Below are 24867 nucleotides of genomic sequence, written 5' to 3'. Positions count from 1 at the left end.
GCATGTTTGGTCCTCAGCTTCCTTAAGATGTCAGAAGGAGTCCCACAATTCCAAGAGAAAAATTGGTCCAGAAACCATAATTTGCTAGAACATAAACAAATCACCATCAACTAATCAAAGGGAAATGAGTAGAAGTTTTCATTGGATTTCCTAGACTCATGGTGGAACACAAAAAGAAGAAAGGAATCAATTGAGATTACCTGCAATAACATAAAAGAAATGTTTCAAATGGCCAAGTAGAAACAGTGGCTAGCAGGTCAAGAAAGGCTTAATCAAACTGAATAAGAACAAAGAGTGACAAAGACTGCCCTGCCACTACCAGTATTGTGTTGAAGGAAGGCAAGAACAGAATGACAAGATGCAACCCTATATCTGTGACTCTATATGCTGATAGATCAAAAGATAAAAGTCATCAACATTTTCCAGAAGAAACAAGTACCGGTAACAAGAATGTACATAGATCATAGAACATAGAACATAGAACATTACAGTACAGGCCCTTCGGCCCTCAATGTTGCGCCGACCTGTGAAACCCATCTGAAGCCCATCTAACCTAAACTATTCCATTATCATCCATATGTTTATGCAATGACCATTTAAATGCCCTTAAAGTTGGCGAGTCTACTACCTTTGCAGGCAGGGCATTCCACGCCCTTACTACTCTCTGAGTAAAGAACCTACCTCTGACATCTGTCCTATACCTATCACTCCTCAATTTAAAGCTATGTCCCCTCGTGCTAGCCACCACCATCCGAGGAAAAAGACTCCCACTGTCCACCCTATCTAATCCTCTGATCATCTTGAATGTCTCTATTAAGTCACATCTTAACCTTCTTCTGTCTAACGAAAACAGCCTCAAGTCCCTCAGCCTTTCCTCATAAAGACTTTCGCTCCATACCAGGCAACATTCTGGTAAATCTCCTCTGCACCCTTTCCAATGCTTCCACATCCTTGCTATAATGCGGTGACCAGAACTGTACGCAATACTCCAAGTGCAGCCGCACCAGAGTTTTGTACAGCTGCAACATGACTTTATGGCTCCGAAACTCAATCCCTCTACCAATAAAACCTAACACACCGTACGCCTTCTTAACAACCCTATCAACCTGGGTGGCAACTTTCAGGGATACAACCTGGGTGGCAACTTTCAGGGATGAGCTCAGAACCAAGTCTTTAAATGAAGGTACCTAGACAGCACAAAAGCTTGCTGAACAAATGAACCTAGCAGAACAGTCAATGCCGGTGACAAGGTTGAGTGAGCAGCAATCTATCAGTAACATGATTGAGAATCTGAGAAGCCTAATTTTACCCATAAAACATCCACAGACAGTGTCTGAAATTATCCATTTGATCAACTTGTTGGGGGAGATAAGCTGCATACAGTTCCATGTGACCTAGGCCAATGTCTACAGATTCAGCACATGGTCAGAAAGAAGAAATTGCCTGGTCTAACCATCCAAGATACTGAAAAATATGGACTGCCTCTTCTATTTAGAAATAAATTGCCTGATCCAGAAATCCAGAGTCCTACAAGGAAGACAGTACTGTCTTCCATAAATGACATTTATGAGATTAAAGACCCCAGAGGATGCTATGGGGTACCTACCTGAGCCAGCTCTGTTAAGCAAATTCAGGGGATTAAGGGTCCTCCAGAAAAGGTAATGGACCAACAATGAGGTCTGCAAAGAACCATGTCCTCTGTGAAGACTATCCATGAGATAAAAGATTGTACAGGGAGAACTGTTCCACAGATCAGTACAAGAGTCAACAGTTCTTAAGCAGGAGATCTATCATTCTTCCAGGTCTGAAGAGACGGCATTCTGAGAAAGGTCTTAGATATCCAGAAAAAGTGCTTTGTAAATTTAGGGACTCAGTGGAGTTGGTGGGGGGTGGCGGAGTTGGAGGCTAGATGATAGGATTGTAACAAAAATGTATTAGCTATATCCATGATTGCATAATGACTTGACTATGGAGAAAAATCTTTGACACAGATGTTGTAGAAGACAATGATGTTGAGGGGGCTAATATTTATTTTATACTGGATCCACACACTTTACTAATATCTCACAAAATCTGATGGGCTAGTACGCTCTATGGTGGGACTTACATCTGAGAAAGGGTGGAAGTCTTGCTTTAAAACAATTAACCTTATTTCATCAGTAAGTTGTGGGCAGCCATCAGAATTGTGGGCAGGATTCCCATGACCTATTAGTTGGAATAGTGGCATGATGAAACCCCATAAACTCAGTCTATCTGTGACTCTACATGCTGCTTTGATGAAGTTCCCTGCTAATAATACATACTCAGTAAAATAACCAAGTTTTGGGGTCTCAGTTTGAATTGTTCCAGTTGGAAGGGTTGAAATTATCAAAACCGAACAGGAATGTTCCTCTAGCCTAGTTCTTCAAAAATGTACCGTATTCTGTGGATTTTAATGCTAAAGATTTCCATTTTCGATTTGGAAGTAAACATTTTAAAAACCTGAATCGATTCTGAAGAAGAAGCAGGAACCAAAGGTAACCTTTTGTTTTTTACTCACTCACTTATTTATAGGAGGAGCAGAACATCAGTGAGTCACAGTCCACACAAGGGTAACTCACCTGATACTACCCAACTTTATGTGACAGGCAGAAAATGTTTTTATCTTGTTGAAGATCAATGTTTTTGATAGTTCAACCTTACCAACATAGTGATATGGCAGTTTGTGGGAGGATGACATTACATTTCAATTATCAACAACAATGCCTCCCTGTATGTAAAACTATCAATGTGTTTAACTTCTGTGTACTAAGTGATACATTGAATCAATGCTGGAGTAACACATGACAGGTGCCCCGTTTGCTCCAGCCAACATTTACATCTTGGTATGAGGTCAGGCGATCCAACTGCCCTAAGCACTCTTGCAATGCCTGGAAGATTAAGGTGCAAAGCCATGTTTACAGGCAATAAATGAAGCTTTTAAAACCAGAGACAGCACACTGCCCTACTGAAGATTGAGGGTGCTTATTGCCGCAAAGAAACAGAATCTCACCTGGGCAAGAGCTGTGCTTACTCTACAATGCAAAGAACCAACACTGCGACTCCTGGTGGTAAACCAAACAAGACTTGTGTCAGTTGTGGTAAAGTGACCTATGCCCATGGAAAGAGTGGCATGGTTCGTGCAAAATTCATCAGCTACCCACCTGATAAAGCTATTGGACACAGGATTGATGTGATGCTGCACCCATCAAGGATCAAAAGCCTCTGAACAGAATTCCTGGCTCTATAAGTAAGGAAACCTGAGGAAAGGAGATTTCTGTACACCTTTTCCAGTTTAAACTGCTCCTGCTCACTGGTGCTTAATGTATCATTCATAGATGTATACATAAATTAACAATAAATAGTAAAATGATTTAAAAAGAAACACTTACACTAAGCTTTCTATGAAAACCGGAGATGGTCTGTGGAGAATTTTTGGATTCTGCTGGGATTTTACAGAATGCATGATTTACTGATTGGGCCCCATTGGAATTCTAATGAATCCAGTGAAGTCACGGCAGAGTGAAGAAGAATTCAGTGCAGGTGATTTAGGAGTTGCAAATCTCATCTTGTTAATCCCTGTTTAGAAGCTTCCATGTTATATACATTGTGGCCCATATGGGAGTAGACCCCTGTGACTTTGCTGAAGTCTTGCATTCTCTCTGTCCAGCCAAACATCAGCCTAAGCATTAAGGAGTGCTGCAGAGTTTGGCAAAACGGTGTCTATTGGCCACACATGCAGCAGATAGACTGCTATATTCCATCTGCAATGTGCCAGAAGCTGCAAAGTACATTGTACAACTTCAATATTGTGTTTTGCTCAGCAAGCATTTTTCTGTTGGGCCTCGGATCAGAAGTCCTGGCCTTTGTGGGTAAGGAAATCTGAGGAAAAGGGATTTTTGTTACACATTTTCCAGTTTTCATTGGTCCTGCTCACTGGTCCCTAACACCCTATGAAGTACCCTCAAACTGATATTTAATATCCCCACAAGTGATGCTTCTGTGTTGTGAGGGTATGATGCAGTAATGCATTGTCAGGTAAAGGGATTCTGTGAACTGCTCCGATGAAGGAGTCAGAAATTCTTCATGTGTTCTACCTGAGAATACATAAAGAGGCAATGGTCAAAAGAGGAGCTCACATGGCTGTCCAGAACAGGCAGCTGATAGACTATAGCAAGTGGTTCTTAGATTGTGTGGAATTATATCTACTCAGGACATGAGCTACTATCATCTGTTTTATACAGGGATATGTTCTCTAGTTTTACTATCTCAAACCTCCTAAGAACATAAATATTCCGTGCCCATTTCGTTGAACTAGTAAAATCAAGTATTTCCAAAGAGTCTCCTCCAGTTATAATTCTCTGCCTCTGATAATGTTCATCCTTCTCCTAATCTTGCTGCGGTTGCAATATTGTGCAAGTTAACTAATGCTGCCATACAATGTCGACTTCTACAGGACAGTGAAAGACCTCTAAAGAACATTATTTGTTTGCAATGAAGGAGAAATGTGTGGTGAAAGTATGGATATGGTGCACAGTTTAGATGATCTAAGTTAGAAAAGGGGCAGGAACCTAGTGAGGACAAGGTTCTCTAACATGGCTCAGCAGGTGAGATTTTCAAGGTGGTGAGATATCTGGGCACTCAATGCAAATGCTGTGCACTGTGCTACTCATGTTAAAGCTTGTGTCAGGCACTGCCATATATTTGCAGTTGCTCTCTGCAACAACTGGGGTTCTTATCAATCAAGATTCTGTACCATCAATGTCCAGCTGGTCTGCAAATACCATAACATGCAAATCTGTGCAAGATTCTCGTAGAGACAGCCTGATGATTTTACTTTCCACTAGTCATGTCTTCCAGAGATATTCACACCTCAAACCTGAATTGTTTTTGGGGACAAATGAGGTGGAAACAAGGGATGCCCTCTTAAGATGTGGCTCATGATACTGTATGGAGAGCTAACAGTAATTCTCAGAAACCAGAATGGTCAGAGTCTTCTGGAACCTATACATATTACATTGTACAGCAGTGGGGGCTGGAATTCTAGAAGGAAGTGCTGAATGCTCTGCCTCCTTGGAGGAAGACATTTAACAGGTGGAATGCAACTACAGTCATTGCTGCCAGGGAAAGCCAGGATAGTCTGGTTGAGTCAAACCACTTAAATTGGTACAGTGCAGCCCTTGACACACAAATTCCAAATTTTCTGAGCATTCCCAGCCCACAGCAAAGAGGTCTCACTGCTAACAATTCATCTATTTCACAGACACTCGATGCCTGTCTCTAGGTCTCATCCCTAGACTTTCAGAGTCAGGTTGCTCATTTTTCTGATGTGACTGCTTTTGACCATTGTCTTGTGGTGTTGAAGCCAGGAGGGCCCTGCCAAAGTTTGCCCACCTGTACTTCTGTAAGGGCAGAATCAGCCGTCAAGACAAGTCACAAAGTAAATATTTTGACTGGGTAGGAGGGAGTGTGGAAAACATGGCATCAGAAGTGTATTTGAGCAGATTCAAATTTCAGTGCACCCTTTCTCTATCTGGCCCCACATGACCTACATAATACCAACTTAGATGTGAAAAATGTTTTCTTGCAGCTCAGTGAGGTGCTGAACAGCTATGTTGAAGTTTTCCTCAACTTTGCTCAAGGTGGCATTTTAGTTTTCCAGTGCAAGTCGTCCATGACAGAGTGTTACAAATCAGCATATTCCAAGGTCCAGAATTACATTCTGAGGGACTCATTAAGGCATAGGCAGAGGTGCAATGGGGAAAAGTCATTGCCTGGGACCTTTCAGCCATACAATACACTAAAGGGCTGGAAAATGTAACACCCTTCTGGCAGTGCACTTCACAAATCATATACATTGTAAATCAATGCACAGACTATAAGTGACAGCTAGGGTTCACTTAGAGTAAAGACCTGAGACTTCATGCAAGAGATAGTTTCCTTTAATTTCTCTAATTGAGTATGTTGCAGCTGGAAATAGATACAGAATTGTTCTCTCTGTTGACAGCCACCAAAGCTTAACATTTGCATGCAGCAAAGCAGAGCTTGAAAGGTCATATGCTCTACAAGGACTCTCCACTGCTGTATCTGTCCCAATGCCCGCTTCTGTTTACATATGATGTATGCTCCATCATAGGACAACATATCTACTGTCTGGCACTTCCACCGGCAGTTGGAGGATTTGCACTCTGACTGTTTTCCTTTATGAAGTTTTTTTAATATCCTTCTCTAGCACCACCTTCTGAGGAATGCTTGAAAAACATAAACAAGTTGAAAGCTGTGGATAAGAACTAAACCTAAATCATTGTTGTGCATACTATCAGTTTTCATCACCTGGTGACATCAAGTTAACAGACATCAGTGATATATTCCATGTGACTGTTGCTGTTTTATTCTGTCACCATGTAGCTGAGAATCCCGTTTCTTCATCACCAATGGCCATACATGCTAGGACCCAGCTCATCCCAGCATTTTCTCCTCTGCAGTAGTAAAAGTGGAGATGGCTGGAGGACCATTTTTATTTTTCTGCTTTTTCTTGGTGTCCTGATGTCTCTTGGAGAAGGAAGAGGCCCGAGTGTGAAAAATACAATGTTTGAGAGGATGGAAAGACAGCACTTTGGGGGGAATCACTGTGAAGGATGTGCATGCTATTGCATTAAGATAAGGGTGAACATCAGTGCTAACGATTAAGATGGAGAAGTGAGGAGGTACCTCGAGAGAGAAAGAGAGAGAGATGAATGGGTGAAGCTGCCACATCTATGAGGAATGAGGTGCAGATGAAGGTTAGAGAAGAAAGAGTGAGGATGGTTAGAGTTAGAAGGACATTAAGGTAGAGTTCAACAAGTCAGGCCATTCATCATTTTCCTGCCCTGACTAGATCATTTCTTTTCATTCATTAAAGAGATGTGGACATTGTTGATAAGTAATTGAGAATGATTGACTATTTATTGTCAATTGCTAATTGCTCTTGAGAAGTTAAATCTCTTCCATCACCATATCAAAGAGTTTGGAACAACACTTCTACTGTTCACCCCTTCAGCCACTTTCAAGCTGCTGGTTTTCAGAGGCAGGCCTCTTCCTCCAATTCACAAGGAACAGAATCTGAAAGCCCAAAGCATCATGTCAGAAACTGTATTGCTGAAACATGGTGCTGCTGCGACAGTTCGTGTCTCTATTCCTGTAGCTTTGGGCTCTGTCCGAAGATTTTCACTATGCTTCAACTCTAATTTTTACATGGTTCCATAAAGTGCTCAGCTGGAATGGACTACAGATCATCATCAGACCCACATGCTTTGATTGCTGGGAAAACTTGGAAGTCTGGCACAAATGTAATGACTGGATTGAAAAGATAATGACAAACACACTGCTCAAACACCGTTTCTCTGATACACTGCCCCACTGTGATCCTACTCTTACACACTGATCCCACTGTGAGCAGGTCAGAACATTAAAATTCAGCTCATAATTTCACTATTCATATCTATAGACAGTAAGCATATTTATTTTGACCCGTTTGTGTTTGTTGGTAAAATATTACAACAATCAGCAGAATGTGTTCTTTGATCATTATGTTTCCCTTACATCCTTACTTTCCAAGTTCATGAGGGAAATGTGACATATTTTGTCAAGGTTCATCTGGAGCAGCTTTGCAATGGAGGAATCTGTGCTCTACAGGACATTCCCAGAGACAAATATGCCTGGAAATATCCTGAAGAGCACAGATTTCTCCATCGCAAAGCGTCAATGAAAGAAGTTCTTTGCTCTGTCTGAAATTTGCTGGTTTTCCAATGCAAGGAGTTGTCCTTGACAGCTTGTGGCAGATCAGCACATTCCACAGTGCAGAATTACATTCTGAGGAACATATTAAAGCATGGACAGAGGCATTATAGGGAAAGGTAATTGCCTGGTGCTTTTCAGCCATTCAATATACTGAGGGGCTGGAAAATGTAATACTCCTCTGATAGCATGCTTTACGTATCATGTACAATGTAAATCAAGGGTATTGAAAATGTAATGAAGCACCTCCAGGTGAAACACGTTGCATAGAGAAATTTGTACACATTGCACTTTCTGCAATTTTCAATTTGAAGTGCTTTTGCTTTCGGGCTGTATACCTGATTTGTATACCTGCAAAAAAAAGGGTGTTACAATCATATTGCATAGAGTGTATTTTATGGATGCAAGTTGAATGTTCCTGAAAACTTTTTTAATTCATTCATGGGATGAGGGCATCATTAGCTAGCTCAGCATTTATTGCCTATCCCTAATTGCCCAGAAGCCAGTTAAGAGTCAACCATGTAGGCCATAGCAGACAAGGAGGTCAGTTGCCTTCCCAACAGTTGGCATTGGATTCATGGTCATCATTAGACTCCTGACTTCAGATTTCAAATTGAATTCAAATTCTACCATTTGCCACAGCATGATTCATACCCAGATCCCCAGAGCATTATATGGATCTCTAGATTAACAGTCCAGCAATAATGCCACTAAGCAATTGCCTCCCTTGAATATTGTAATACTCAAGCTGAAATGCTTTGTGTATGTTTACAAAGTTTATGAATAATGTACATTTGGGAAAAACAACTTATTGGTTATCTATTAAAATGGTGCGTACACACGTAAATGACAAACTTTAGCATAATGGCAACACAGCAATGGTTTAGGGAGAGTGTACTGTTGTTGCGCAATGTTTTTAAACATTCCAAGCCAGCGAAAAAAAAAAACTTGTAAATGAATGCTCCAAAATTGCAATAAAGAGAAAGCAGCAACCAACTGCTGGATGGAAAGCAGGGATGTGTCTGGTACATCTCACTGTTTGAGTTAACCTTCTTAAGAATCACTTATAAAGCTATAATGCCTGTCACAGCCACTGGCCGAAACAAAAAGAGTATTTACACTACAGTATGTTGTTCACTCTAGTCCTCATATTCTGCACTGTTTCAATGATGCCAGGTTCGTTGGATTTAATTATCTCCTTGCCTCTTCAGGGTGGCCTCCAGGATCTCTGCTTCCTTCCCAAACATTCCTCATCCACTATTCACCTCTATCTGGCTGAACTTGTTCTCATCCCGATTAGCTGGACTTTGAACTCTGTATACTTTCTCTATATAAACATATTTTTATCAACTTTAATGAAAACAGAAAATGCTAGTGAAATTCAGCAGATCTGGCAGCATCTGTGGAGAGAGAAACAGAGTTAATGTTTTAGGTCCAATGACTGTACTTTGAAACTCTTCAGTTCCCATTCATCCCTCATTTTGTTTGATTCAGTTCCAATTGTATTTCAGATTTTCATCATTTGTGACTTGTTTACCATTTTAACCAAATTATCTTAAGTGATAGCAAAGTGTGAAGCAGCAGCATGTGCGCTGGAAGGAAGCTTGCTTTGAGAACAGCTGGTGCTCACAAACCTAATACTCTTGTCATCTGTATAAAAGAGAGTTTCTGCATTGGCACACACCCAAAAACTTCAAAAAAGACATGATTCTTACCTTTTAGTATTGCCTACTTCATTTTTGACACTTTCTGGATATCCATAAGCTCATAAGACATAAGCCCAGATTCAAAACAACCTAAAATATGCTAAATAAAAATATTTTTCTGTTCATTCCACATACTAAATGGTGCCCTACTTCTTCCTCTCTCCTCTTTCCTTATTCTTCATGAGGAAGGGCATGCAAGTAACTGTTAACTGGCCTTCTGTCTTCACATTTTAATGATCTTATTATGAACTTGCAGCAATTCCTGTTTCTATTAGAGAACAGAAAGCTGTAGAATAGGTTTGGAGAAATTTAAACCAAATATTTAAAAGTAAAAATGGGATAACTTTTGAGAAATTCAGAGATGTACTATACTACAGATGTACCATACTCCACACTGTAAAGAATTTAGTTTTGCATTTTGATTGTTAGGTTATCCTCATTGCCCCACACAATTCACTACATGCCCCTGACATCATGCCTTCATACTCCTGCCAATGGAAGCAGTGCTGGAGGATTTAAATTCTTACTTGAACTTTCTCTCTTTTTGTGGCAGAACGTCACTTCTCAACAAATTGGATTAAGTGAATAACTTGCCACATGGGGGAACTGTAGAACTTACTTGTTAAAATGTGCCCGCTATTGCAAGCTTTCATTATGCAGAATTGTTCAGCTGAATCATAATTGATGCTTTCTTCACAGATCCCAAATGGGCAAATGCCATTTCTAAAATGGCAGCAATGCTCTGATAGCTATGATTAATAATTAAATCTGGCCAAATATGGTAACATTTTCATTGGATGTGGATATTTATGAATGTTCAGAAAATTAAAAATAAAACTGCAATCAGTATCTCATGATATGTTTATTAGATTTAAAACATAATAATTCATTCAGTATTGGATCAGTCAGTTCAGATCAGTTAAATTTTCTCAATTCAATAGAAGATGATGCAGACATTTGAAATGAGAAGGCATATAACAACCAAACAGAAAAAAAAGCGAAGCAATCACTGGGATTTAGATATATCTCTTGCAAACTCTTAACAAGCACAAACATTTCAGCCTAATGTTTGGAAAACAAGCAGTCCAAATAGCAAGCAACTTTATATCTTATTTTACAAGTGTTGCAACAATTACTTCAAGCCAATATAAATATGCTGGTCATCATTTATGAAAAAGCATGACGACTGTATTTTACTACCCTGAGGATATTTTCATGCCCAGAGATATTTGTAAATAATACTGTTGTTATTTTTAAAAAAGTACACGTCTATTTGTTTGCTCTAGGAGCTACTGTAGCTATTGTAATAGGCTGCAGTAGCATCCGCTAATACAGATATAAGGCTCCTCTCTGAATTTGTGCCTCCTGGTGAACAGATGTCAGGTAGATGTGAATTAATTCCTGCTTGATTTAGATGACTAGAGGTGTTCAAATACTGATCAAACTCATTTCGGTCCACTTCTCCTAAAAGCTCAGCTTGGGTGATATGTTCCAGATTATCTAGGTGATGGTGGTCATGGGGAGGAGAAAGATGAACTGATGTGCTCAAGTTCATGGACTGGGGAGCAGACTGCTGGATCTGGTTATAATAAGAAGGCGGTGGAGGTTGGCTGGCTGCAGAGTGCATCATGGTAGATCTATTCTGTGGAACTGAAATCTGACTGAGGTGTCCACATTGGATAGGGCTTTGTCTGTAGTCTGAATGATACATTACTCCATTCATCTGAGGAGGAGAATCTTCTGTACACTGAGGTGGAAAGAAACTGTGATCAGCATCAATCACATCTAAAGGGGACATCTCAGGAGTGGGTAGCCCATAGTTGTCCAAGTTGTTGTTTGTTGTCTGTGTTTCCCTGAATCTGCTGATTGCAGGAAGTCTTGAGGCTGGTGGATAGCCTTTATCCTCTTCCTTCTCCAGAGGTCCCCTGCACATTCTTCCACCACGGACAGGAGGCTGATCGTGTGGAATGTTAGTAAGCAGGAAGTTCGGATCTACACGTTTGCAGAGACGTTTGATCTGTTTTTTCCTCCGAGGCCTGTATTTGTAATTGGGATGATCTTGCATATGCTGGACTCGTAATCTTTCAGCTTCCTCTACAAAAGGCCTCTTCTGTGAAGGAGTGAGAGCTTTCCATGATTTGCCTAAAATATATCCCATGAATTCAGTCAGAAGTAAAAGTGATAAAAAAAATCTCATCTCCAACTCATAGTTAGACATCATTCTTTCTACACTCGCCACTTTATCCATAAGTAAAATTATTCTATAATTGAGTATTTTACAGTAAAAAACAAACTGACAGTTTGTACTGTGAACAATAAACACCAATACTTTAGTTAGTATGAATATCTTGTCACATGAGATTGTAATGAAGATTAACTGCTTTCAGTGTTAAAATTATGAAAGAAAAGCCATATTGTTTAAAGTAAAGGCACCATTTATTGGTTTTTGTTTACCCAAGTGATTTGAATTAAATATATGGTGAGGGAGAGGAAAATCTTTATTTCTGAAGTTTCAAATATCAATAGAATGAGTTAGACAATTAATCATATGTTCCTAAAGGAATTGGATGTCAAACAAAAAATATCATTGTCTTAGGCCTAATTCTTCATTTCCCATTCTTTTCGAAATGACCAAAGCCTCCATGTTTAAAGCCCACAGGTTTCATGCAACAAGTCTTTAGAACAGCTAATTGTCATAATTGTACAAAATATTTGCCACAACTTCTCCCCCTTTTCAAATTTGTCCACCCCATTTCCTAATGTACCAACTCATGCAAAGTGCAGTTCCCTTGGCATCAGGAGCCATTTTGCCTCTGGCACAATAGGATCTTGGACGGTCAGCATAGGCAAACTGCTTAAGTATATATAACAACCTAGCCAAGTCCACTCCTGATGCACACAGATGCACTTTCCAACAGGCATCTTTGGAGTGTGAACTCTGGCTGAGATCAATCAGCCCAGCAGGCACGAGAAAACTTTGCCTTTAAAGAGAGCAAGGCTTTCTTTTTAAGAGAACAGGTAATATCTTCTTGAGGAGATTCTGAGTTCATAAAGGACTCCAAATAAATATATTCAAGAAAAAAAATGAACTTAGTTATCATTACTTTCCAAATTCAATTTCCTCATTTTATAAGAATAGAAGTGCTTTTTGTTATAAAGAAAATTATTCCTATAGTATTGACTATTGATCTGCTGTATATTGGTGCGAAAAATTCTTGTTTCTAAATTAAGTATATTTTATCATGTTTTTTATAGCTGATATATTTGCCCAGTGTTTTGTGTCATGGAACACTTATCCACTGATGGTGAATGCTTCTTACAGACACTGGAAACATACTTGTTGCAAGTACTTGCATATATATTGGAAACTCCTTCTACTTTTCTGCATTTAAACAGGAAGAGGAATAATACTCTGCTATAAATAGTCATTATTTGCCTACAAAAAGAACACAAAGCAAAATAGAGATTTAGAAGGGAAACACTCTCAAGCTTACAAAGTAGCATCTATCAGGGTGTTCAAGTCAAAACCTTTTTCAGTGCCATCGTTTAAACTTTGTTATTGAATTATTGAAACATTAAATGAGGTTTGCTCTTGGGTATATTTAGAATACAATCAATTCTGTGTTGTAATCTTTTTCAGAAATCTATCATGTCCCACAGGTTGAGCGCCAATCGTGATAAATTACTCAACTATTTTGCAGTCTGTAACATTTATTCCTTAAGAGGGTGTTTTAAGAAAAGCTGATTTGAAAGATTTAAGTTTAATATAATTTCCCTCCCACTTAAATGAAGGAAAATTTGCAGTCTATTTAGACATATATTTTAGATAGCAAATTAAATGACTTAAAATTTCAGATGACTCCACCAGATTCAATAACAGTGGCAAGAAGTGGTTGGCCAGAACTAAAAATAATATGTACAGAGGAACATCCTGTGCTTATATGGGTTTCCAGCAAACCCTTTGATATCTTTGTAAACATATTGCTTCAGCTGTGGCTCCTATTCAAAAGGCAACAAAGCAATGATAAAGTCCATAAAGGACATATTTTTCTATGCACTGAGAACTGAATATTAATTATTACTGACTTTGATTGTCTGCTATAGATTGTAGAAGTCTATCTGATCAATAAAATTCTGTAACAACTTACTGCTGGTCCTGCAATTGATATAAGACAACTGCTTGAGAATGGAGGCTGCATGCTAAATATGCAAGAACTGGAATTATTATAAAGTTCAAGTGAATAGGAAATAACTAAAAGGTCCCAGGTGATTGCAATTTGGGTCAGATTCTGTAATCTACATTGAAAAACTAGTTTGTTCTATAACTTGCATTCAGAAATTTGTATTGCCTTTTCATATTTCATTCTGTAACATTTTTAGAGGAAGAATTCAGCTCCTTTCAAATAACAGAAATGGCCCTAAGCAATCTTAGTTAGTCAATTTAGCCAATTTAGCCTTGACAATTGTTTCATGCCATAATGCGTCAAGGCAAGATAACTTCAGTTTTCCAAGCATGTGCTCTTGTGCTTTCCCCAATATTATTCCTTGACTAATGCCAGGGAAAAGGATATTTCATGATATACATACTTCCATAAAAATAGCAAATACAATGTTAATCACTGCTTAAATTTTGCAAAAACACTAATACCACTAATAATGGTTTGGGGTTGTTGCAATTTGGAATTTTTTAAACTGGAATAGTTAGCTATGCAGTCCATAATATAGGTTTTAACCTGGACAAATCTGTTTCACCACTACGTCTAATACTTACTAATTGACAAATACAGGTGATAAGTACAGAAATTGAAGATCACCTTTCTAGAACAACCTACAGTGCAGATAACGTTCTATTGTTTCTCATGTACTTCCAAAGTTGGTGTATCTATGCCACTACCTGACCTCAAATCTAGGTATTGATGCTTCACATCAATTCATTTTTCTCTATTGCCTTTCTAAATGTATGACCCTTGACATGACTTAATATGAGTTAGTACTTTAGATTTACTTTATCTGTATTATTTAATACATCCTGCATTTTTAAAAATATTGCTTTCTTTCAAGATACATGCTTCTCAACTCTTTTCCCCTAAATAATCACTAATAATCATAACTGCTCCCTACACCACTTCTTCTGCCTCTTGTTCACCAAAACTGCATTCAGGGCACGGGGGGACCACAGGGTAATATGGTCTTATCACAACATCCTCAAACAGGTACTCTGTTAATTTGGTAATTCATTTTAAGTGATAGCTTTTGATTGCAGCTTCATAAGGGCTGGGTACGTGATCCTAAATGTTCCAATCACCATTATTTTTGTACTGGAATTAACCTGTTTAATATAAGTGGGTCAAGTGGCGAAAATACCACCCATAGAAAATCTAGGCTGTTAAATGTCAAGTGCTATATTTTTTTCAATTTCACCAGTAGAAAGATTAATGCACTTCTTGAAATATGTAGCCACAATTAATTTTTCTTCCAATGTACATTATGTTACAATTATTTTGTATGAGCTTTCATTTGCCACAGTCTGTCTACATTTTGTTGTGCTATTTACCTTTTGGGGCCTCTGTTGTCCTCTTATTAGATGAAAACTTTTTCAGCACTCCATTCTCCAATTTAGTATATTGTACAAGTTTTACTAATTTACATTGGAGTTGAGTCCCGGTTGTAAGTTACAAATGGATTCATATATCCTCGGGGGGCTCCATGCCAGTAATTGAAGAAAATGGATTATCTGTACTTGGCCTTGCACTTTTGTTTTCACTTGCTTCATTAATTTCCCTAGTTATCTTTTCTAACCCAAGATTATACAGGTGTAACTCCTTAGATAAGCTTTAGACATCCTACTCGATTCAAACTACTCATTATATTTTCCTTTACATGGAATGTAAACATCTCCTTGTGGGAGATGTTTAGATGCCACCTAGTGGATCTTTTTTAATTCATTCAAATGAATCACTCAAAACAAAATCATGTTTTGAATTAAAAATCTATGACATGTTGCATACCGAATTAAAGATTATTTGATACACACGGATTATTTACACAAGAACACTTCTCATGCCAAACTGTATTCTGTTAAAATGTACTTTTACTTGCTTTTGGAATTTAGATACAGTAATCACATTTCAATGATTGTGTTGTTACGTAGGAAGGCCTGTATAAACTAACATGTCAGACCCATTTCAAATCAAATCCAGGCACAAACACAAAACCTGACAGCATAATGTTAAAATTATTTTAAAATTAATTAAGGATCGGCAAAAATTGGAGACATGACATATTTTTCTTCATTTAAAGACCATCTCTACTTTTTTGTTTAAGAAATGAACACCGGCAATCTGGTCCTTTTTCAGTTTATGAGATTAACATCTTACTGAAGGAAAATTTATTTAATTCTTAGCTGCATTCAAATTTTCTTGGATTATATTTTTCCTTTATCACACCATCAGATGGATTTGGTTGAAAGTAAAACAGAAAGGAGGCTACAACAAATCACCAGCAAAACTATTCCAGCCATTCCAAAGCAATGGTATATACCTCAGCTACCAACTTAGCCATTGTTAATTTTTTAAAAGTCTGCACAAACTGCTTTTTTGTTTGAATGCAGAAGGTGGGCAATTCAGTGCTGTGTTAGATGGAATCACATCAGCGTCTATGTACATGCAGTATTTAGGGCTCAAACAAGATTAAATATAATCCCGAACAGGATAAATTGGCTGATAATCATGTCGCAAAAGACAGTTCATTTAATAATAAAAATGGCAGGATTATGTTATACTCAATCTGCTTTAAAATTATTCATGTAGTTTAATGTGTCATTATGTTTCAGAGTTTTAGAAATTCATTAAAAATTTAATTCAACCCAATAGAGCTGTTGTAAAAAGAAAGAATCATTAGTCAGTAGTGAAACTTTACACAAAAAATTCTGGTAATATTTTAGCATCTATTATATGGTTGAGAAATTAGTAAAGTTTAGCAGACAAGACAATATACATGCTTTAGTGAAGGGCCGCATCTTAGTTCTGAAAAGAATAAATATAATTTTATACACTAATTACATATTTTCTTAATTTATAAAATCATGTATAGTGAAAAATGTTACTTTACATATTTACTTAAAATGTAAACATCAAAAATCAAATCATTACAGTTGACCATTCACATATTACTTAAACCAATATAATTTAGAAAGAGGCAGTAATAAATGTGTGTGTAACTAATGATATTTCAGATTTGTTGTATTCAATTTTCTTTTTATTTGCAAGCAGTCTTCAATCAAGCTGACTAATAATAGTAATCTGTATTTCTATATTCTAAATTGAGTCATTTCCAGAAATTAACAAATAAATCTGAGTTCATCTGTAAAGTAATTTCAAGTATTTAAAAATGTGACCTTTTACTTATGGTGAATCCGTTTTCTGCCTTGTCTTGGCACAACCTTAGATACAAACTTAAGTCTACCTATATATAACTTGTGACTAATATGTTAAAATTATATTTGATTGATTTTGTTCAAACTTTTTGTGTATACTTACCCAGCATTTTGCTGAGCTCTGCATTGTGAAGGTCAGGGTTTTGGATTGCTAGTTTTTTCCTCTCGTCCTTAGCCCAGACCATAAAGGCATTCATGGGTCTCCGGATTCGTGGTTCAGCTTTGTTCCTGCCTGAAGATTCGTGAGCTGTAAGCCCTGCCCTAGGCTTTCCTTCCCCAGCAGGAGAGTCCAAACCCTCTGTCCATGAGTATGGGCTCATTATTGTAGCCATTACTGTGGATCAGATCGCTTCAATTAAAGATAATCTGTCTAACTTTTGGAAATATATGTAAGATTGAGTAAGATTAAATCGCAGTGGTGCTGATGCTTAAAGCTGGTGAGATCAACTCCCAGATCAGGAAGAGAGTCCCACATTCATTTATTCCCTTAGTGTCAGTTAGTGGCAACTTTAACCAATGACCATCAGGCTGTTTTAATAAAAGCTCCTCCCTTGACTTGTTCTGTGATCAAACAGCTCTGACTTATAGGAACAAACTTAAAACTACAGAGCAGAAAAAGGGAGTGTTGCATTTGAACCTCTCAACATCTAAACAAATCAAGTTATTTTAGCTACGAGAGACTGCTTAGTTTGTGTTGGATTGTGAATTATTGTGGGATATTGTATTTGTATTTTCTAATAACTGCATTGCTTATGTTACTTCGAACACACAAGAAAGAAACAATGGTCAAACAAAACTGCTGGACGCTCAATTTGAAAGCATCACATCCCACCATTTCCCAAAACATGTGAGGGGATTTTGAGGTGTGATTAATCCATATCCATTGACTGTACAATAGGCAGCGTATGCTGCTCTTTGTTTTAAACAATTTCTGTATCCAACCTGTACAAACTCTTCAGTTGATTGGCTGCTGGTTTAAGCAGACGGCCTATTCTATGGATGGCTAACAGCAGTTAAAGTTAACTGCTCTGTTTAGAGCTTGCCTGCAATTCTTAAAGGGAAGGTGCACTGTAGCTGGAACAGGTCCTGACAGTCATGCAGCAAGTGAATTTGACCTGGAATACATTGAATAATGGCAAAACATGGGAGGGTCTGGGCTCTAAGGTTTCAGATGTGCACTGGAAGCCTTGGATGAAGAAGTGGAAAAGAAGAGAGGCATCCTATACTGACAGGAGATTCTCCAGATGCAAACTCAGAATAGGAGCAAATAGCTGTAGAGTCAATGATAGGAGTTAAATCCTAAAGGCTTGAATATAGTGCTAGAAAAAGTTCAATGACCTCACAAGAGTGGCCAAGGTCAGTGAATGCATCTTCAACTGCCATTTCCTAGCAACTGCACCATGAGCTTAATTCACCACACCCTGATTACTCACCTACCAACAACTTCTATCAATCAGAATTTCACCACACCCTCACATAAGTAGGGCTGCTGCAAACCGCACTAAACAGTGCTGCAATCCATACTCCCACTTTGCACAGCTTCTACAGATTATCAGCCATTCAATCATGACAGGCATATCACCTAAAGAGATTGTGTAATACTGACTGACAATATTTCCCTCTCTCTTATAAGCCAAGATGGCAGACAGCTGAGGCATCGGAAACTAACCAGAAGGGCAAAGGCCACATGTATGCCATGACTCCAATGGGGGACATGATGCTAACTATTATTGGGATATATATATATTGATATAGACAGTGGAGATGGTGACATCAATGGTAATTATATCCTCATATGTAATCTCACTCACATCCCAGTTCTGCTTATGTCGCACACACTGCTGATTTAGAAGGTGCCAAGTATTGTGAGCAAACACCTTTTCCTTCCTCCAACCACCATCTGTGCAATCACCCTACCCTTTTGTCTTTCTTCTTTCAGATAACCGAGAACTGCAGCATGACCAGGCATTGGAGAAATACTAACAAGACACACAGTCATTCAATATTATGCTTGCAGCCACCAGTTCAGGTACTGATGAAAAACATATTTTAGAGGAGAATGAGATCTGGACCAAACAGGAGTCCTGCAGCCAAAGTAAGGGCAAAGTGTAGCACAAGTGGCAGCATGCCAGATTCTGGTTGCTCTGCTATAGGAAGGATATTGTTAAACTGGAGAGGGTTCAGAAAAGATTTACCAGAATGTTGCTGGGAGTAGAGGATTTGAGACATAAAAATAAACTAGAAAGACTGGGACTTTATTTCACTGGAGTGTAGGAGGTTTATAAAATCATGAGGGTCATGAATAAGGTGAATGACAAGAATCTTTTCCCGAAGGTGGAGGAGTTCAAAACTAGAGGGAATTTATTTAAGGTGAGAGGAGAAAGATTTAAAAAGGGCAACATTTTTCACACAGAGAGTAGCTTATGTGTGGAATGAACTGACGGAGAAAGTGGTGGGTGCAGGTACAGTTACAACATTTAAAAGGTATTTGGTTAGGTTCATGAATAGGAAAGGTTCGGAGACATATGGGCTAAACGCAGGCAGGTGGAACTAGTTTAGTTTAGGAACATAGTTGGCATGGACTAGTTGGACTGAAAGGTCTGTTTCATTCTGTATGTCTCTATGACTCCATAACACTGAATGGGTATGTGCATCTAAGTGCTTTGTGCATTGGGAAGCTTGCCAGAATGCCTGTGGTCAATATCAATGAGAATGAAACAGTCCAACACCAAAATAATATAGGGCTTTGTGCAGAGGTGGAAGCTCATCCTCTCCAGCATGAAAGTGAGTGCCAACATCAGAAGACTTGCAGATTCAACAAAGATGCAGCATCTTATGTCTAATGCCTCAGGGTCCATTGCTGCACAGCACAAGTCTGAATGCTGCATTGGAAACTAAGACAGCAATCATCCAACACTGCCTTACTTACATGGAAGCTCAGATTGCAGCAATCATGGCTCTGGAATACAGTCTGCAATGGTACTTGCAGCATTTTGCAGCAATGCATACAAGGATTGCTGGGGGCCTGCTTTGGGAATTGGCATACAGGAGGGTATTCAGAAATATAGCATTCAAAGTATTCATGTTCCTACCCTGCTGTTCCATTGTCTCTGTTGGCTGATATTGAACAAATTCAGACTGTCATTTCCCATGCTGATATATTATAGTCTACAGCAAGGCTTTCTAGATCCAGAGCTGTTCCAGGTTGTCCTCCTAGGACATCTGCAGTCTTATACGGAAAGTCAACAGCCTTCCATTAGCCATACTGTGGGCATGGGTCAGCATAGAGTAGACAGGCATTAAGGGAATAAACAAGCACGATTAGTTGACTTTTGCATTTGCAATTATTTTATAAATAAATGTGGTTTGGAATGTATATTTTATGGTGGCTTTTATTTTTGCATGCGACCAAGTAAAAGACAGGATGGTTAGTAACAAAGGCAAGATGAGGTATGTTGCTGAAAGGGGAATGAGCATTGCAACTACTTGTGTCAAGCTCATAGGTTTCTTGCAGACAGCTCATCCTGAAGAGGACTGGATAGACTGTCTGCTCTCTTCTTCCTCCACCTTCTTGCAGCAATTCACTGTATAACTGGATGCTAAAGCTTTTGGTTCATGATGGAAAGAAATGCGGAGCTGCTCTAGAAAGCTCCAGAAAGCAAAAACATTACCTTTCTTGTTGATGTGCAGTTTATGTTATGTGCATGCTGCATGTAAATGCATGGGTTACACTTTAGAGGCATCACATATTTGGCAAATGGATAGTCCTTAATGCCTCGCAGCTCTTTACTTTGTTGTGGTCGCTTAAATACAGTACAACAGCGAACTGCTACAGAATGAAGGCACCGTGAACATGGCAGGATAGCAAGCACTGAAGTGAATGATCCACTGCCAATGATCACACACCAGTTGGTCACTGAAGTGGGATCTCTTTTAGCTCTGGTGTGGAACAGAACTCATGTACAGCAGTAACCAATCACGTACAATTGTCAATGAAACCCTGCACGAGAGGAAAGCATATAGATCTATCAAAGCTACATGCTTATTCCACCTGCCTCTCTCCGGTAAACAAGGAAGAAAAATGTTAGTAAGCAATGAATAGAGTGTCAGTGAACTCTGCCACACAACAGTGATGGCAAACGTGAGATGCTGTAAATTTCTCCAGCTGCAATCTGGAAGGAGTTAGACGTGCAAGAGTTCAGGACTATGTTCACCTACACAGCCAGTGGTAATGTTGTTATTGCCCTGCTCTATCATGTCATTGTGGCTTTAGGAGGCGACATATTTCAGTGAAGATATCCTTAATGAAAAACACATGGCGTAAAAAACTGTACTGGCTGAAGGGCTGAGAAAGGGGAATAGCTCTTTTAATGATTTAGATCTAGTTTTAGATTTAGATTTTAGATTTTATTGTCACGTGTACTCAAGTACAGAAGTACAGGAGTGTAATATAATGTTTCCACACATTGTGTCATCTTGGGTACCAAGATACCTCGGTACAAAAAGTAGTAAGAGAAACAGAAGTTAAAAAGTTAAGCATTACCTCATAGACTAGTAGAAAAATAAAGAAATAGGTAATAATTTACATTAAAGTCTTTTATAATTTAAACTAGGAAAATAAAGTAGTAAGTTAAAGGTTCAACAGTTTTTGATTGAGTCATCCACTTATCTCACTCTGCTGTCTGTTATCGACACTGCAGCTGCAGATACCGTCACTACTGCTGAAACTGCCACTTCTCTGATCTCCCTAGTGCCTTGGGAACGTGAAGAGCAGGATCCACTCACACACCGAGCTGAGACACTGCCACAAGCGGCCAAGAGACCAGGCCAAAACCTGCCACAAGCTGCTGAGAAACCAGGCCTGGTCCCACCATGAGCCACCAAGAGACCAGGCGGGAACCTGCCATGAGCTGCTGAGAGACCTGGCTGGGTCCCGTCACGTGGCATCGAGAGACCAGGCTGGGACCCACCATGTGCCACCAAGAGACCAAGCTGGGACCCACCACAAGCTGCTGAGGGACCAGGCCGGGACCCATCATGTGGCACCGAGAGACCAGGCCAGGACCCTCCAAGAGACCAGGCCGGGACCTGCTATGAGCTGCCGAGAGACGAGGCCGGGACCCATCGTGACCTACCAGGAGATCAGGCTAAGAGGCACAGCCTAACAAGTTCTGTAAACTTTGACTGCAGAGAGGCATTTCAAATAATGAAATGTCCTAGAAAACAATCCAAAACCCGTCATGTGAAAAAATTGCATTCTTCTGAACACAGCATTCTGTCTCCAGTTCCCAGTCTAGCACATGGTCTGCATGAACTTGTAGGGGTGCTGTGGGCTAACGTTTCATATGATTATGACCCAAATGAACTGAACCATTTGTGAGCTATTTACATAAATAAAATGAATACTTGTAATAAATGTCTCTTTTAAGTGAAGACATAACAACTCATCAATAACCTGCTCACTGATGTTCAGATTTAGTTCCACCAGGACCACTCAGTTCCTGATCTCATTACATCTTTGGTCTATATATTGGACAAACAGCTGAACTTCAGACTAAGGTGAGGGTGACTGCCCTCACCGCCAACACAGTATTTGAATATGCGTAAAACCAAGGAGCTTTAACAAATTGGAGTCAACGGGAATCAGAGGAAAAGGAAATCATAGCACAAATAATTGATTAGTAGAACAGAATTTATACTTGTTAAAAGAAAACAAGATGCCTTGTACTCATGCAGATTATGACATGAAAGGAACTTGAAAAAAGAGACACAACTTTGTACAGCATGAGAAAAGGGTACTGACTGGTTGGGCCATCATTGGCATGACAGTGTAGCAAGAACGGTCAATCTTAATACTCAGGCAGGCAGACTCTGATTGGTCAGGGTGTTGCCAAGGTATGCAGTAGAGATTGGCAATTTTATTCAAGAAAAAGATGAAATGCATGTAAAAGTTCCTTTTACCTGAATAAACTAGGGTTCTGTCTGTGAACACAAGTAGCTTTAGCATACCCAAATACAACACCCTGTAAGCCCAACTGATTATCTTAAGATATTTTCTGGTGTACCCTTAGCCAGCATTTGCCTATACCCCCCTACACCCTTCCTATTCATACATCCATACAGATGCCTTTTAAATGTTGTAATTGTACCAGTCTCCACCACTTCCTCTGGCAGCTTACTCATACATGCAGCACTGTCTGTGTGGAAAATGTTGCCCCTTAGGTCCCTTTTAAATTTTTCCCCTCTCACCTTTAACCTATGCCATCTAGGTTGGACTCCCCCACCCCGAAGATCTTGTCTATTTACCTTATCCATGCCCCTCACGATTTTATAAACCTCTATAAGGTCACCCTTCAGGCTCTGACACTCCAGGGAAAATAACCCCAGGCTATTCAGCCTCTCCCCATAGCTCAAACCCTTCAACCCTGTCAACATCCTTGTAAATCTTTTCTGAATCCTTTCAAGTTTCACAACATCCTTCCTACAGCAGGGAGACCACAGTTGCACACAGTATTCCAACAGTGGCCAAACCAATGTCCTGTACAGCCACAACATGAGCTCTCAACTCCTATACTCAATTCACTGACCAATAAAGACAAACATACCAAACGCCTTCTTCACTATCCTACCCACCTGCAACTCCACTTTCAAGGAAATATGAACCTGCACTCCAAGGTCTCTTTGTTAAGCAACACTCCCCAACTTACTATTACGTGTAGAAGTCCTGCCCTGATTTGCCTTTCCAAAATGCAGCATGTCACATTTATCTAAATTAAAATCCATCTGCCACTCCTCAGCCATTGGCCGATTGGATCAAGATCCCGTTGTACTCGGAGGTAACTTTCTTCGCTGTCCACTACACCTCCAAGTTTGGTGTCTTCTTACTAACCATACTTTCTCCGTTCACATCCAAATTATTTACATAAATGATGAAAAACAGTGGACCCAGCACCAAACCTTGTGGCACACCACTGGTCACAGACGCCCTTTCTGAAAAGCAACCTTTCACCACCACCCTCTGTCTTCTACCTTCAAGCTAGTTCTACATCCAAATAGCTAGTTCTCCCTCTATTCCGGGTGATCTAACCTTGCCAACCAGTCTACCATGAGGAACCTTGTTGAACGCCTTACTGAAGTCCATATAGATCACGCCCACTGCTCTACCTTCATCAATCCTCTTCATTACTTCTTCAAAAAAACTCAATCAAGTTCATGAGACACAATTTCCCATGCACAAAGCCGTGTTGATTATCCCTGATCAGTCCTTGCCTTTTCAAATATGAGTAAATCCGGTCCCTCAGGATTCCCTCCAACAACTTGCCCACCATTGATGTCAGGCTCACTGATCTATTGTTCCCTGACATTACCTTACCATCTTTCTTAAACAGTAGCACCAGGTTAGCCAACCTTAGTCTTCTGGCATCTTGCCTATGGTTATCAATGATACAAATATTGCAGCAAGGGCCCAGCAATCACTTTCCTAACTTCCCACAAAGTTCTAGGACACACCTGATCAGGTCCCAGGGATTTATCCACTTTCATGCATTTAAGACATCCAGCACCTCTCCCTCTCTAATATGTCTACAGTAATCACTGATGCAAAATACTCGTTTAGTATCTCCCGCATTTCCTGCGGTCCCAAACATAGGTGGCCTTGCTGATCGTTAAGGGACCCTATTCTTTCCCCAGTTACTCTTTTGTCCTTAATGTATTTAGAGAATCCATTTGGATTCACCTTACCCCTATTTGCCAAAGCTATCTCATGTCCCCTTTTTGCCGTTCTGATTTCCCTCTTAAGTATCCTCCTATTGTCTTTATACTTTTCTAGGGAGTCACTCAATTTCTACTGTATATACCTGACATAGGCTTCCTTCTTATTCTTGACCAAAACCTTAATTTCTCTCATCGTCCAGCATTCCCTACACCTACCAG

The 24867-nt window shown here is 39.4% G+C and overlaps 2 protein-coding genes across 2 annotated transcripts; one reads left to right on the top strand and one right to left on the bottom strand.

The window, feature by feature from the left end:
* Positions 1-2905: 2905 nt before the first annotated feature.
* Positions 2906-3247, top strand: LOC109918016 (60S ribosomal protein L35a-like). The gene is given in 1 exon segment (XM_048597058.1): positions 2906-3247. A coding segment is annotated over 1 exon segment (342 nt).
* A 7147-nt stretch (positions 3248-10394) lies between these two features.
* sox7 (SRY-box transcription factor 7) lies at positions 10395-17415 on the bottom strand. The gene is made up of 2 exons (XM_020517918.2): positions 17039-17415; positions 10395-11642 (listed from the first exon to the last, which is right to left on the bottom strand). The coding sequence occupies exons 1-2, from the start codon at positions 17265-17267 to the stop codon at positions 10783-10785; spliced, it is 1089 nt and encodes a 362-aa protein (XP_020373507.1). The 5' UTR covers positions 17268-17415; the 3' UTR covers positions 10395-10782.
* Positions 17416-24867: the final 7452 nt, after the last annotated feature.

This window comes from Rhincodon typus, chromosome 5 (assembly GCF_021869965.1).
Source record: "Rhincodon typus isolate 14 chromosome 5, sRhiTyp1.1, whole genome shotgun sequence".
NCBI classification, from domain to species: Eukaryota; Metazoa; Chordata; class Chondrichthyes; order Orectolobiformes; family Rhincodontidae; genus Rhincodon; species Rhincodon typus.
Note: the sequence above shows the minus strand (reverse complement) of the source record. Positions and strands in the feature narration are given on the sequence as shown.